General features: G+C 41.5%; 1 protein-coding gene across 1 annotated transcript; it reads left to right on the plus strand.

Annotated features, from left to right (window-relative positions):
* Window positions 1–287: 287 nt before the first annotated feature.
* On the plus strand, window positions 288–14,289 carry LOC106807113 (mitochondrial 2-oxodicarboxylate carrier-like). The gene is made up of 9 exons (XM_014809374.1): window positions 288–434; window positions 1,048–1,180; window positions 5,750–5,816; window positions 6,215–6,277; window positions 6,671–6,781; window positions 7,351–7,515; window positions 8,020–8,201; window positions 13,592–13,644; window positions 13,917–14,289. Exons 1-9 carry the CDS (start codon window positions 314–316, stop codon window positions 13,976–13,978), a joined length of 957 nt encoding a protein of 318 aa, XP_014664860.1. The 5' UTR covers window positions 288–313; the 3' UTR covers window positions 13,979–14,289.
* The last annotated feature ends 120 nt before the right edge of the window (window positions 14,290–14,409 follow it).

Here is a 14,409-nt window from a genome sequence, read left to right on the forward strand (position 1 = left end):
CAAATCGACAGATCAACACTGCGGATCGCAGTGGAAAAGCCGCAAATTTTCAATTTACTATTGACGAAGGGAGAGAATTCCAATACCGAATGGCAGAAATAAATAAGCTAAACCTAAAAGGATCGTAACGTAACATACTCATCGAAATGATCTTTCTGACAACCCCTTGTGTAACTAGAAATTCGTAAAACTGCTGCTGACCTTCCCGTACCTCACTGCTAAAAGGTGTCGCCACGTTACTACACCAAATCTCTGGCGCCAGTATTTTGCTGTTGACCTTGCATCAACCTGTTCTGTGACGTCATCCACAAACATGGCAGCGCCCACAGAAAAGAATTCAGATCTTAAATCTGAACAAGTAACTGTTGTAACAGCTAAAAACCATGGCTTAGTAAAGTTGGCAGGCATGCAAATTGTAGCAGGAGGGTCAGCTGGTAGGTTATAGCTAAATCTAACATGTGCTAACTTCACTCTAACTTCGTGTGCTAACTCACTCCAGTCTAGATAGTTCAATTTCAGCTTCATCATCGATTCATGGTCATGACTCATGGTCGAAAAAATGACCAAGTTCTTTGCAATATGAATATGTGTAAACTAGTATTGTATTGTTATAATTTATATTTTTAGTCAAAAGATGCAGTAAAATGCTGTAGCCTATGGACTGTACTCTGTTCCTTATAAATTGGTGTTAGGGATTACTATAAGTATAGGCTAGCAGATAAGGTCTATGTCCCCCTGACCTCTATTTGACCTGGCTCGTTTAGCTATTTCTGACTAATACTAATAGTAATATATAATATATATAGGGTTAGGATTAGGGTTAGGGTTAGTCAGAAATAGCTAAACGAGCCAGGTCAAACAGAGGTCAGGGGGACATAGACCCTACGAGCATACTATAGTATAGGCTAGCCTACATAGCCTACTACTAGTTTAGACAAGACACTCAGAGGTGATATGCAAGATACTGATTACTGTTACTAGACAAGATAGATTATAGGTATGTATTTTTACTGTTTACCCAGGAACCTTTTCTGGTTTGTCATGTAGGACTTGTTGAGGTGTCATTGATGCACCCACTTGACCTCGTAAAAACGCGATTTCAAGTGCAGAGGGGTCCGGATGATCCACAGCGCTATAAATCCCTGGCAGATTGCTTCCGAAGGATCTACGCAAAAGAAGGGTATATTGGGCATATTACTTATAACTATTTTTGAGCAGATATTTGGCTGGCAAGCTTATTGTCCGTTGCTGTCCAGAAGGTACTGCAGACCTACCAAGTCTCACGCATTTTGCGGGAGACTCACGCATCTGGACCCATTTTTTCCGCATGCACTAGGCATTCTCACGCATTCACGCAAAAGAAAAAAATCATCAAGAGTTAAGTTTTACCCTTCAGAATTAAAGTTTTTTATGCCTTAAAATTTAATTTTGTCTTCTTTTTTTTGATTGCTAACAGAATATATGTACTGCAAATACATATTTTAAAGCCAAATGTTCAGAAACTGGTTATGTTTGAAAATATTCTGAACCTCCAGCATTATATTTCCAAAATGACCAATTCTCCAGCAAAATCTCACTGAACCTCCAGCAAGCTGGTTGAACACCCTTGGCAGGTCTAGCTGGTATTGAGTAAAACAAAGAGGGTATACTGAGGCTCATAGGGTCTATGTCCCCCCAGGGTACTGCTGGAACATACCCTGGTAACTATTTGATATGGTTAGGGTTAGGGAGTAGGCGTAGGCGACTCCCTAGACTTGTTAGTGGAGTAGGCAAGGTAGTAAGGTACGGTCCGGCATATTAGATAGTACCAGGGTACGTTCCGGTATACCGGACCGTACCCAGGTTACGTTCAGGCAGTACCCTGGGGGACATAGACCCTCTCAGCTATACACACACAACCACACAACCACACACACGCACGCGCACGCACAACCACACGTATCTCTGCGGTGAGATATGGCCGCCCGTATAACCCATTGTTCGCCGCGCTCCCCTTACGCATGACTTATAATAGGTGCTGGGATGACGCCTTGTTTACCAAGCGGGAACCGTCGCCTAATTTAAACAGCATTAGCCAGTAATACAATTACAGACGCATGAGCCGCGATAATCGCGCGATAGCGGTAGGTAAAGTAAAGATGGCGGCACACCGAATGCACGCAGAGGTCACGCAAATACAAGCAAGGTCGCATCGTAGACACTGCATCTATTCGTTATTAGTTATAATCAAGAACTGTAATGTAATATTAGCTCTTTTGTTATAATTTATATAGTTTACAGTTTATTAGTTTGCTAGTGGTTGGTTTTCATTCTCCATATATAGGCCCTATCTAGTTTATAGTTTACTGATTTGTTATTAGCTTGGTTATTAGTTTTTATTTAGGTAGTTTATAGTTTATTCGTTTGTTGGTATTTAGTTTTTAGTTCTTTTGCTATTCCTTAAATTGACTACGTCACGAATTTTCTATGGTAAAATTTGTAAAATTTTTGTTGCCATTTTTTTACATTAAAAGTAAGAACTAACGGGACTAAACGTATCGTCAAATTCTTACCTGATAAGATTGTTTCTCAACTAGTTAAAAATCCAAAAAACTCGGACGATTTGATATTAATGTTCCCAAGATTAATTGCTTGCTATGGGCTATGTATGAGTCACGAGTGTATGTTCACATCGAACAATATAGTAAAACAGGATGTATAATGCAGCAATTTAACCATAAAAAGTGAACAGAATGACTTTATTTTTATATTTTTACTATTTACGGTGACGTAATCACTTTAAGCACCAGACTACAGGTTTTCTGGAATTCGATGGTTTATTTCACGTTGGCGGAAGAGCGGGTGAAACTAGTGTCAAACAAGATGGCGATCGCGCGATCTCGGATAGGTGTACAGCATGAAGCCAGCGCCACTGACTTCAGCTAATAGTTGTACGGGTTGAAGCGGTCGTACGTTACATACGTACATACGTGCATACACACAGGCACGCGCGCACGCACGCGCACTCGCACCCGTGCGCACACACCCACCCACTCAAACACACGCACACACGCACAAGCATACACACACATGCGTACATGCCACACACACACACACACACAACATCATCATCATCATCATCATCATCACTACCACCACCAACAGCAGCAGCAACAACAGTAGCAGCAGCAGCAGTAGCAGCAGCAGCAGCACCTACACCGCCAGCACCACTACCAGCACCACTACCAGCTGCAACACGGCTCTCAAATTGGCCAACATGTGTCCTCCATTTTACCCGAAGCGTAAACACGCGCTCTCGCAGCATCCGCCGCTACTGTTCTTCCTGCATGTGTCAGGTTTCTACGCGACGCTTCCGGAGGCAGGGCATCGCTAACGACGCCCTACCGACATAGCCCACGCTTTCCCACGATGGGTCAGCTGTACGAGCCGGGGTTTTTCCTGTGGGAAATCAAAACGAAGATGTAAAAGTATACGGTGTAAGTACAGGGACGCGGAGAGGTAAACATGGGGATAGAATTATATTACGAATGGCGGCGGAGATTGTAGTAACAGCTGTGGTGAAATCACGATTTGGGAACGGGAGCGATTTTTCGTACTTAACTTTTTTGTAATATTTTTCTAAATGCAGCCAAGTGCTTCAAGCGGATGAAAAAAAAAATTCAAACTTTTAGTTAGAGTTAGAATTAGGATTATGGGTAGCCTTTCATTTACGGAATACTAATTACTATTACCAATTACGTTTACTCGGTATAAAATTCTTGCAATTCGTTACCGGAGATTAATGTCATTTTCAATTTAGAGTAAGAAGAGCGTCTAATATCGGTAGAGACGAATATGTTTCTCTTCTCTGTTATATGTACCACACATCCATCATATTATTACCTAGCGTTATTTTGTTTATAGTCTAAAAAATATGCATGTAAAGAATTGTCAGCGCGTGTTATCGTTATGTTACTGTTATTTTAAAAGTAACTATGTTACTATGTTATTTTAAAAGTAACTATGTTACTATGTTATTTTAACAGTAACTAGTTGGAAGCCCCGCAAATGTACAGCATGTATGCATTATTAAGATATATATGTCCGTACGGGCCGCTGCTAATAAGGCAGTGAACCTCATAAATACAAGTTTATCTGGATGAGGTGCGATGCTAGCCAGGAGTGATATAATATATAGACACATATATTATGTACATGGCACTATTACATAAGACACGCACGCACGCACGCACGCACGCACGCACGATTTTTTTCGATTGCTAACAGAATATATGTACTGCAAATACATATTTTAAAGCCAAATGTTCAGAAACTGGTTATGTTTGAAAATATTCTGAACCTCCAGCATTATATTCCCAAAATGACCAATTCTCCAGCAAAATCTCACTGAACCTCCAGCAAGCTGGTTGAACACCCTTAGCAGGTCTAGCTGGTATTGAGTAAAACAAAGAGGGTATACTGAGGCTCATAGGGTCTATGTCCCCCTAGGGTACTGCCGGAACGTACCCATGTAACTATTTGATATGGTTAGGGTTAGGGAGTAGGCGTAGGCGACTCCCTAGACTTGTTAGTGGAGTAGGCGAGGTAGTAAGGTACGGTCCGGCATATTAGATAGTACCAGGGTACGTTCCGGTATACCGGACCGTACCCAGGGTACGTTCCGGCAGTGCCCTGGGGGACATAGACCCTCTCAGCTATACTGAGTCAATCTCCCAAGTTGCCAACTCGGCAAAATTGTGCAGACTACATGCACAATTGTGTGCTGTGGTAAATTATAATGATTTGGCAGAAGCCGCACCTGGAGAGTGGAAAGTGTAACTTAAGATGAACACGCCTATGAAATATAAGGCACTTGCTTTTCCATCTCCCATTAAGTTAGACCTACATGAATTATCGTACATTTGCTGTGTGTTGTCTGTGAGTCCTACTGTGGTAATATAGCATTTATCAAGTACCTTAAAGTTACAGGCAAATATACACTTCCTGAATTGGTACAGATAATGTACGTGCCTAAGTGCCTTATAACTTTACTCATTGAAGTATGTTAACGATGAATTATATAACAATTTTAAATATAAAGACCCTGACTGCAAATTTGGTGTATAACTATAAGTATGTAATTGGACTTATCGTGAGAGTGAGATTAGTATCTTCTTGAAATCCACAACGTGTTCAGTTTTGTCTTTGGCCTGTAGCTCCCCTGCTCTATCATATAAGATGCTGTAGCAATGCACAGTCAGCCTCTGTTTGTTGTCATCAGGTGAGTGTGCCTGCGACAGGACAGCTTTGTTTATGCAGCTGGACAAAAAATTATTTGTATGTTATAAATAAGACATAACCATGTTGTTCACTAAACAATAGGCATAACCAAACAAGACCAGACGATGTCCGGTTATAATATCCACCATGTCCAGGCTTCCTGCTGGTAGATTACGGAGAATACAGCTTGCCCCGGAAAACGTGGGCAGATTGCCTGATACAAGATGCAGCAGGAGTGGAGAAAACCCTATATAATATGAAGCAACTTGCTCCTGAACGTGGACAGTGGAAAGTGTTTGCCGCCGCACCTGTCAAAATGTGTAAATGGGCAGGATCGGAATGGATTGGACATGTACTAAATGTATTAGGATATGCCGGTTTATGTAAGGCTAGTTTATGTTGTGTGTGAATCGCCCATTTTGAAATTGCAAATGAGGATGCCATACCTTCAATAACTTGACCAGTGATATGCACGTCAATAATATTTCAGAATTGCATCATTCTACAAAGGTATTTTGCCACCCATCCTTGCAGAAACTCCGAAGAGAGCCACAAAGGTAAAATGTATTTCAATTGCAATTTTTAGCATTTAGTGGTCGGTACACTTTCTACAGGTCTGTGTAGTTAGTCACCATGTTTCAGTACATTTTGGCTGTAATCCCGAGTGTTTGTCCATGGAAAGAACGTATACTCTGACAAAGCAGTGTCATATTGTTGTAGAAGGTGTCAAACATCTCAGGTACCTATTGAAACCAGAATAACTATTAACTAATGAGCTATGAAGTATATGACAGCTTCTGTTTCTATGGCTGGGTCAGGTTGCATTGATTTCCTTTGCAATTAACCGTTCGCTTCTGCTGTAAATTTCCACGTTTCTACGTTTAATGTTTTTTATCTATTGCTTTATTAGAAGTTAAGAATTAATTAATTTTATGGCATCTTTTTTATATTGCAGTTTTTTACATTTGAGCAATATAAGAAGTTTTGGGCGTTTGGTGAACCGGCTCCAAATGCACTGGTAAGATTGAGTTGCTAATATAGTATTATTTTTCTTTGCCACCAGAGGGTAGCACAATGCGACATGCTAAATCTATTCATTCCTCAAACAGCTTGACCTGAGAGAATTTATAGAATTACATTATATCTAAGCAATAAATCGATGAATTAAGACAAGTGTATATATCTATTATATTCTCATGTTTGTTTGGTGAATATAGAATATGAGAATATAATAGGTATATATAATTATTGTCTACACAACTAGAAACTCTCGTGCTCGCTTTCTTCCTCCTTTCATCTCTGCTTCTCTCTCACTTGTCTCGCTGCGATGAAAAAAATATTTCTTTACAGTACGTAACTGCGATGGCTTGCAGTGCCTCTGTGTGTTATATGCGAAGTCGTTATCGTTTAGGGACTGTCGATGGCAGGCTTGTGTTCTGGGCTTACGGAGGCGATAGTGATCAACCCATTTGAAGTGGTCAAAGTGAGACTGCAGGCAGAACGCGACGTGATTTTAGGAGAGGTAGGAAATCAAATGTTGGTAATGTAACAGATGAGAGAAGACAGCCAACGGCCAGAGAAACGGCCTTTTAACTGGAGAGCCGTTAGATGAGTCTTGGGGCCTATGAATGGCTCTGACGACTTATGATTAGTTGTGACTATAATACAGTGCAGCGGGTGCTGGGGTGCAAATGCGTCCAGTGTTCAAACACTTTCCTTTTAATTTAAATCTGCAAAGTATGAGAGAGTCTATACATGCAAAAAATTATTTGTCCATCTCGTTCTCTGATATGTGAAGCATTTGAAAGGGTAGTTTAAAAGACCATGTCTTACTACTGAACAAATAGTGCATTGCGTCAGTTAGAAGAGCAGGTCATGCTCTACAAATAACAGTGATCATATTCCTTGCCACTAATTATTATTATACAATGTTTCCACTTACAATTAGTATTTCTTTGCTAATTTATTTTTACATACACTTGGTAGTACGTGGTTGTATGCCTGGCATCAGTTAGCCTTCGCTAGCTTTGATCTTCCTAGTTAGTGCACCTCAATGTTGCCTCTATAGTAGGTGTGACCCTTCTATTGCAGCAAAAGAGTGCATTCGCAATCGCCCGAGAAGTCGTCAAGAAGGATGGATACGGCATGCAAGGTCTTAACAAGGGACTGACTGCAACGCTCGGAAGGCACGGAGTGTGGAACATGATCTACTTTGGATTCTATCACAACATAAAGGATGCCTTCCCACAGTATGAGGTATGGTGGGGCAGAGGGAGAGGTAGCATGGCATGGTACCAGGAGATGGATATATCTAACATCAGGAGTGTTAAAAAACACGTAATTTGGTTAATCAAATTTTGTTTTTATTCACTCATCTTAGCGTGAATGTTGTATTTGAGAGCACTGTTTGAGGTGTGGTGTTGAATAGCAGGTGGCATAATTCTAAAGATAGAGTATACATGTCTAATCATTGACGTTTTAATTCTCAGATTATCTAAGATTATATATGTGAGTAGCAAATGTTAAAATACGCAAACTTTGATGCCTCACGTGCGATGGTTTTCCCTGACGACAATAATTCAGGGAGGAAATGGCCATAACTTTTGAAGTGAAGATACATGCAGACCCTTCTTGACTCCTGCTAGTCATACCTACTCACGACGTTTCCCAACGACAGAACCCTGTGACTTCTGATCTCCGAACCCCATCTGCAGCTGCCGCTCTAACGAAACGCCGTCGCGTTGCTTCTTCCTCGTGCAGAACCCCAAGGCAGAGTTTGGCAGGAAGTTTGCGATCGGCCTGGTGGCGGGCACTCTAGCCTCTACCGTGAATATCCCATTCGACGTGGCGAAGAGTCGGATACAGGGACCGCAGCCTGTGCCGGGAGTCATCAAGTACAGGACGTGCTTCCGCACCATGGTTACAGTGTTCAAGGAGGAAGGGTACGTATTGCGGCCCACGCCGCGTAGGGATCAGCATTTGGCTTATAGAATTGTAATGTAATATATAGAATATAGAATAATACTTTGGCTAGTATGCGGCCCACGTTGCGTAGGGATCAGCATTTGGCTTATAGAATTGTAATGTAATACATAAAGTATATAATACTTTGGCTAGTATGCGGCCCACGCGACATAGAGATCGGCATTTGGGTTTATAGAATTATAATGTGATATATAAAATATATAATACTTTGGCTAGTAATGGTTATGTTGTAACCATGGCTTATAGAATTATAATGTAATATACTAAGAATATATAATCCATTGCTAGTAAGAGTTGTGTTGTCCGCTTAGATCCGTCAAAGGGAGCGACGATCTGAGAGTGGGTTTTGTGTGTGCAAACGTGGCGTTACACCCTTGATGGATGTGAAGTTGAGGGATCTGAGCATGACCCCGTTCCTAACCAATGTTTGAACCAAACATGAATAATGGCGTCATAGCATGGTGTTTTGAAATACTCATGCTATTTCTAAAATTATAATAATTATAATAATTAAAAAGTCATAACAATGACGTACTATAACATGATTAGGTGTGTGTGTGAGCGTGTGTGTGCGTGCGTGCGTGCGTCGTCGCGTGCGTGGCGTGTGTGCGTTGCGTGGTCGTGGTGGGCACCGCATATGTGGGTGCGTGCTTATAGTATGATTATAGGATAAAACTTGTATGAAAGTCAAGAGAGAAAAAGAATGTTACATCATGGTATGGTAGATAGTTGGAAATATTTAGTTGCTAGACAGAGACACAGTACAGATGAAGATGTAGGCAATAAAGATGTATCATATGTGGACAGCAGATGTACATAACACAGAGACAGACAGATGGACGGAGCGGCAGCCAGGACAGACAGGCAGACAGATACACAGCAGACAGACACGACGGAGAGACTAAACGAGCCGACAGACAGGCAGGCAGACCGATCCGACCGACAGGCAGGCAGGCAGCAGACCGCGCGACAGGCAGGCAGGCAGGCAGACAGACAGACAGACAGTCAGACACATGAGCAGACAAACAGAGCAGAGCAAGTGCAGACGACAGGCAAAGACAGGCAGACGACAGGCAGGCAGCAAGGGAGATATACAGACAGCATGAAGGCAGAAAGGTAGCGCAAACGGGGTAAGCGATGGAGGTGTTGGTAAGCGCATACCCCGTCCTGCCCCACTCGAGTTATAGCGTGCCCCGAAAAAATAACTTCGTGGTTCTACAAATAAATGTATGATAATAAACTTATCGTTCGACATTGATGGCACACGGAGTTATGCACTGGTAGCCTGCAGTATACGTGCGCACATGCCTGATCAATCCACCATCATAAAGCTTGCGCGAAAAAGCGTCGCATGAAAATAATGCCAGGAAAACATTAATGCAGCAAATTGCGAGGACGGAAGCGTCCTGTGACGATTGTAGGATCGCACGGGAATTTTATTGCCGACATTAAATGTGATAAACTTTATAACGTGCTCAAAGCAACTGTCCCTAAAGAAAGCGTAAAAGTTTAAATGTGGCGAGTGGAAACTGATCATGTGTGGCAAGGTATGCAAGAATGTTGCTCTTGCGAACGAGGATGCGTGCTCATTATGTCTGAGGGTAGATATTGGTTTTAAACTCTTGGCTACCAATCGTCGGACTTCGCGGTTTATGCACTGATATTTTATCGGGCTGCGCATCCTCCAGCCGCCATGCCAAGTACACGAGAGTGAGGCCTTGAAATCGCGCCCAAGATGCATTAAAATTTCGCTCCTAACCATAAAGCTTTACCAGCGTAACGAAACTGTGGAATTTGTGTTTGCATGTCGCATTTATTTAAGAAACTGAAAAGGCGCCCCGTCAATTTTTATAAGATTGTTTGCTTGTTGAAAAATTGCTATATATTCGGCAGAGCCATGCGCATCTGTTTAAAGCTGGGCCAAAGAATCATGAGATTAGGACGCAGGTATGTTGATATTTACTCCCACTAACCAAACTGAATGTGTAAACGCGCTGCAGTCAGCGAGTTTAAAAGTGGATTTTTTTATGTTAAAACGTACAAGTTTAGATATCTGATGTACAAATTTTACTCTGTTTTATTATTGGCGAAATGAACAGCACGCTGTTTACTGCAGCAAACTGAAAGGGTAAAACATCGTGATAGCATTTCTTTGATCGGTCGGTAAAAGATTAATTGCAGTAAAGTTAAATAATTGTGGAAATAGTTATTAGAATTAAAAACGTGACAGTTTAGGGTCATCGACAATACCGTGTATGAACAAGTGTTATCATTATTAATGTCTCGTGTTGAAGGTTGGAGCTAACTCCCCCCCCCCCCCCCCCCCCCCCGGTCATGCTGATGTGTACGAACAAGTGTACGTAGTGTCTAAGGAAAACTTCTGAGTTTGTCATATAAAATGCTTCGGTAATCAAGCAGCAGAAAAAGACCTTTCCAATCTATCATCCGTATCAGCCGAGACGAACGACTCAAGAAAATCACAATTCTCGTTTCATGCAACAGATGTGGCGGCTCGTTTTAAAGGTCGACTGTTGCCGTGTGTACATCGTTGCGTCTTCCAGTCCGCGATTAACCATTTACGTCACATGTTGCGGTGATCGTAGACACAGATACTGAAGCACGGCACACTTGAGGGTTTCAATAAAATATCATGCTAAATAAACTCTCCTTCACCTATTATTGCGACAAGTTCCGTGCTGCAAAGCTCCACACTGCGACACACCCCGACGCCGCTGCTGTCACGCTCCTGCATATGCAGCAATTACACATAAATATAGATATATCTATATTTATCTATTTATTATATATATTTATCTATATTTATGTGTAAGTGTGCAGTACAGTGGCTGGAGCATTTGCAGCACGGCTTGTCGGCAATAATAGGTGAAGAAGAGTAGAGAAACATTAAGACTTTGGTAGTAAATAGATTTCGTATTTATTTAGCATTATATTTTATAAGTGCCTGTGATCCGAAGAACTAGAGACTTCCAGCTAATCCCACAGTAGCGATAGTTTTCACGTACCCGGTAATCTATATGTCAATCATACGAGGTGGCGGAAGAATAATTGCGATACAGAAGCAGCACAATTCGCACAGTTGTGCCGAGTTGGGCATAAGAATCATGTGTGAAATCAGTAATAGATGTTAAAATGGAGACAATGATTATCATTGTGCATGTAGATATAGTTATATAGATGTGTAGATATTATATTTTGTTTAGATGTGTACCTATTCCATAGTTTACCTGTTGTGGAAATTGCAGCTATTTTCGAACACGGCCAGCAATGATTAAACTAACTAACCTATTAGACATGCAAAGAAGAATTGCGCTATAGACGCAATCTTCGTACAAATTATTAGAGATTATTCTAGAAATTAGTTCCCCTTTCTGCCACAAGCAAAACCTGCGGTGAAAATGGTGTGGTAGCTGCGTGTCACGTTTGATGTGTTGTCGTTAAGTGTATCGGCTTTTATGTGTTAGTGTGTGCTTAGTTCACGTTATCACGTTTGGTTGTCACGATCGTCGCCCTCTTCAGCGTTCGTTGTAACTAACAATTGCTGTGCATGTTAGCAAGATTGACGTGCTTTCAATATCTAGTTGCTTCAGTGATGAACGAAAGATTGCTCAATGTATTGTTTACGTTTTAATACCGTTTAATTTACGCTTATATTATGTCTTCCCTACGCCACCACCATTTGGAGAGTATAACTGGAATAGTTGTTGTGGAAATGGCTGTTGTGTCCCGTATGTCTGTGGTGAAATTCCACTTACATGCGTCGTGTGAATTTTGTTCAGTATTATTATTATTGTTCTGTTGCTGTATTGTTTTTATTGGTGTTGCTGATGTTGTTGTTATTGTTATTGTTATTGTTGTTGTTGTTGTTGTTGTTGTTGTTGTTGTTAGAATCACTGCATATAGTCAAGAGTAAGATAATAACCCATTAAGGGGTGATGGGTTAAGATAATTGGTTATTATCTTACTCTTGATATAATTCATTAATGTGGTAGTGTGGTTCATTAATGTGGTAATGTGGTTCATTAATGTGGTAATGTGGTTCATTAATGTGGTTCAGCAAAACGTCAGTCAATGTCATAAGTTATAAATCGTCTTTCTGATCTGTTCAGAGTGCAGTGCAATTCTCTAACCACACATGCAAGCGAGATATATACCATTTATGAACCTTAGCACGAGAAAGGTAGAAAACTAATAATTGATAGCAATAATTGTTTATTGTTATTGTACTAGGTACGATAACCATTACTGCGAGAGAGATATTTTATACAAATGTTTTTAAAATAAAACCGCATAATCGAAGAGATCTTTGCTTATTGTTATATTTATATCATAATAGAGAGAGGGGAAAGAGAGAGAAAGAGAGACAGAGAGAGAGAGAGAGAGGCCGATGGACAGACGGACGGACGAACGAAGGAGCGACTGGCAGACAGACAGACAGACAGACAGGCAGACAGACAGGCAGACAGGCAGACAGACAGGTAGGCAGGCAGGGAGATATACAGACAGGCACGAAGGCAGAAAGGTAGCGCAAACGGGGGTAAGCGAGGAGGTGGGGTAGCGGCATACCCCGTCCTCCCCACTCGAGTTATAGCGCCCCGAAAAAAATAAACCTGTCGGTGGTGTCTACAAGAGAAATGCTATGATAATAACGTTATCGTTCGGACATTGATGGCAACACGGAGTAATGCAGCATGGTAGCCTGCAGGTATACGTGGCCGCACATGCTGAATCAATCCACCATCATCTAAAGCTTACCGGAAAAAGCGTCGTCATGAAATAATGCCAGGAAAACATTAATTTGCCAGCAAATTTGCGAGGACGGAAGCGTCTGTGACGTTGTAACGCACGCACGGGGATTTTTATGGCCCGACATAAATGTGTTAAACTTTATAACGGTGCTCAAAGTCAACTGCCCATAAAGGAAAGCGTAAAAGTGTTAAATTGCGAGTGGAAAGACGTGATCATGTGTGCAAGTGTTTGCAAGATGTTGCTCTTGCGACGAGGATGCGTGCTTTATTGCGAGGGGTATATGGTTTGGTTAACTCTTTGCTACCATCTGCGGAAGCTTCGCGGTTTATGCACCTGATATTTTATCGTGCATGGCAGCATCCTCCCAGCCTCCAGTGCAGTACAGCGAGAGTTGAGGCCTGAAATCGCGCCCAAGATGCATTAAATTTCGCTCCTAAACATAAATGCTTTACCAGGCAGTAAACGAACATGTGGAATTGTGTTTCCATGGTCGATTATTTAGAGAAACTGAAAAGGGCGCCCCGTCAATATTTTATTAAGTTTGTTTGCTTGTTGAAAAATTGCTTTATTATTTCTGCAGAGCCATCGCACTGTTTAAAGGCTGGGTGCCAAAGATCATGAGATTAGGACCAGGTATGTTTGATATTTACTCCCACTAACCAAACTGGATTTGTGTAAAACCGCCTTTGCAGTCAGCGAGTAAAACGCTGTTTACTGCACAAACTGAAAGGGGTAAAACATCTTGAATAGCAGTTTCTTTGTCAGCGGTACGAATTAATTGCAATAAAGTTAAATAATTATGTGAAAGTAAAGTTTTATTAGAATTAAAAACGTGACTTTAGGGTCATCGACAATAGCCGTGTTATGAACAAGTGTTATCATTATTAATGTCCTCGTGTTTACAGGTGGAGCTATCATGCTGATGGTGTACGAACAAGTGTACGAGTTCCTGAAGGAGAAATTCTGAGTTTGTCATATACAAATGCATTCGGAATCAGCAGCAGAACAATTAGACCTGTTCCAATCTATCGTCCCGTTATCAGCCAAGACGAAGCGACTCAGGACAAATGCACAATCTCGTTTCCATGGCAACAGATGTGCGGCTCGTTTTAAAAGGTCGACTTGTTGCCGTGTCGTACATTGTTTTGCGTCTTCCAGTCACGCGATTAACATTTGACGTCAAACGTTGCGGTGTCGTAGACACAGATCTGAAGCACAGGCACTTGGAGCGTTTCAATAAAATATAATGCTAAATAAACTCTCCTTCACCTATTATTGCCGACAAGCCGTGCTGCAAATGCTCCAGCCACTGCGACACACGCCCACCGCACGCACGCTGCTGCACGCTACTGGCATTACTGCACACTTACACATAAATATAGATATATCTATATTTAT

Source organism: Priapulus caudatus, unplaced genomic scaffold, assembly GCF_000485595.1.
Source record: "Priapulus caudatus unplaced genomic scaffold, Priapulus_caudatus-5.0.1 Scaffold196, whole genome shotgun sequence".
Taxonomy (NCBI): Eukaryota; Metazoa; Priapulida; class Priapulimorpha; order Priapulimorphida; family Priapulidae; genus Priapulus; species Priapulus caudatus.

What these genes read in the sequence shown, in the direction of transcription:
- LOC106807113 (XM_014809374.1), top strand. Translation starts at nt 314, where the DNA reads ATGGCAGCGCCCACAGAAAAGAATTCAGATCTTAAATCTGAACAAGTA. An exon ending in AACCGGCTCCAAATGCACTG is followed by an intron (nt 6,278 to 6,670) that starts GTAAGATTGAGT and finishes GTTATCGTTTAG; the next exon opens with GGACTGTCGATGGCAGGCTT. An exon ending in GATCATGAGATTAGGACCAG is followed by an intron (nt 13,645 to 13,916) that starts GTATGTTTGATA and finishes TCGTGTTTACAG; the next exon opens with GTGGAGCTATCATGCTGATG.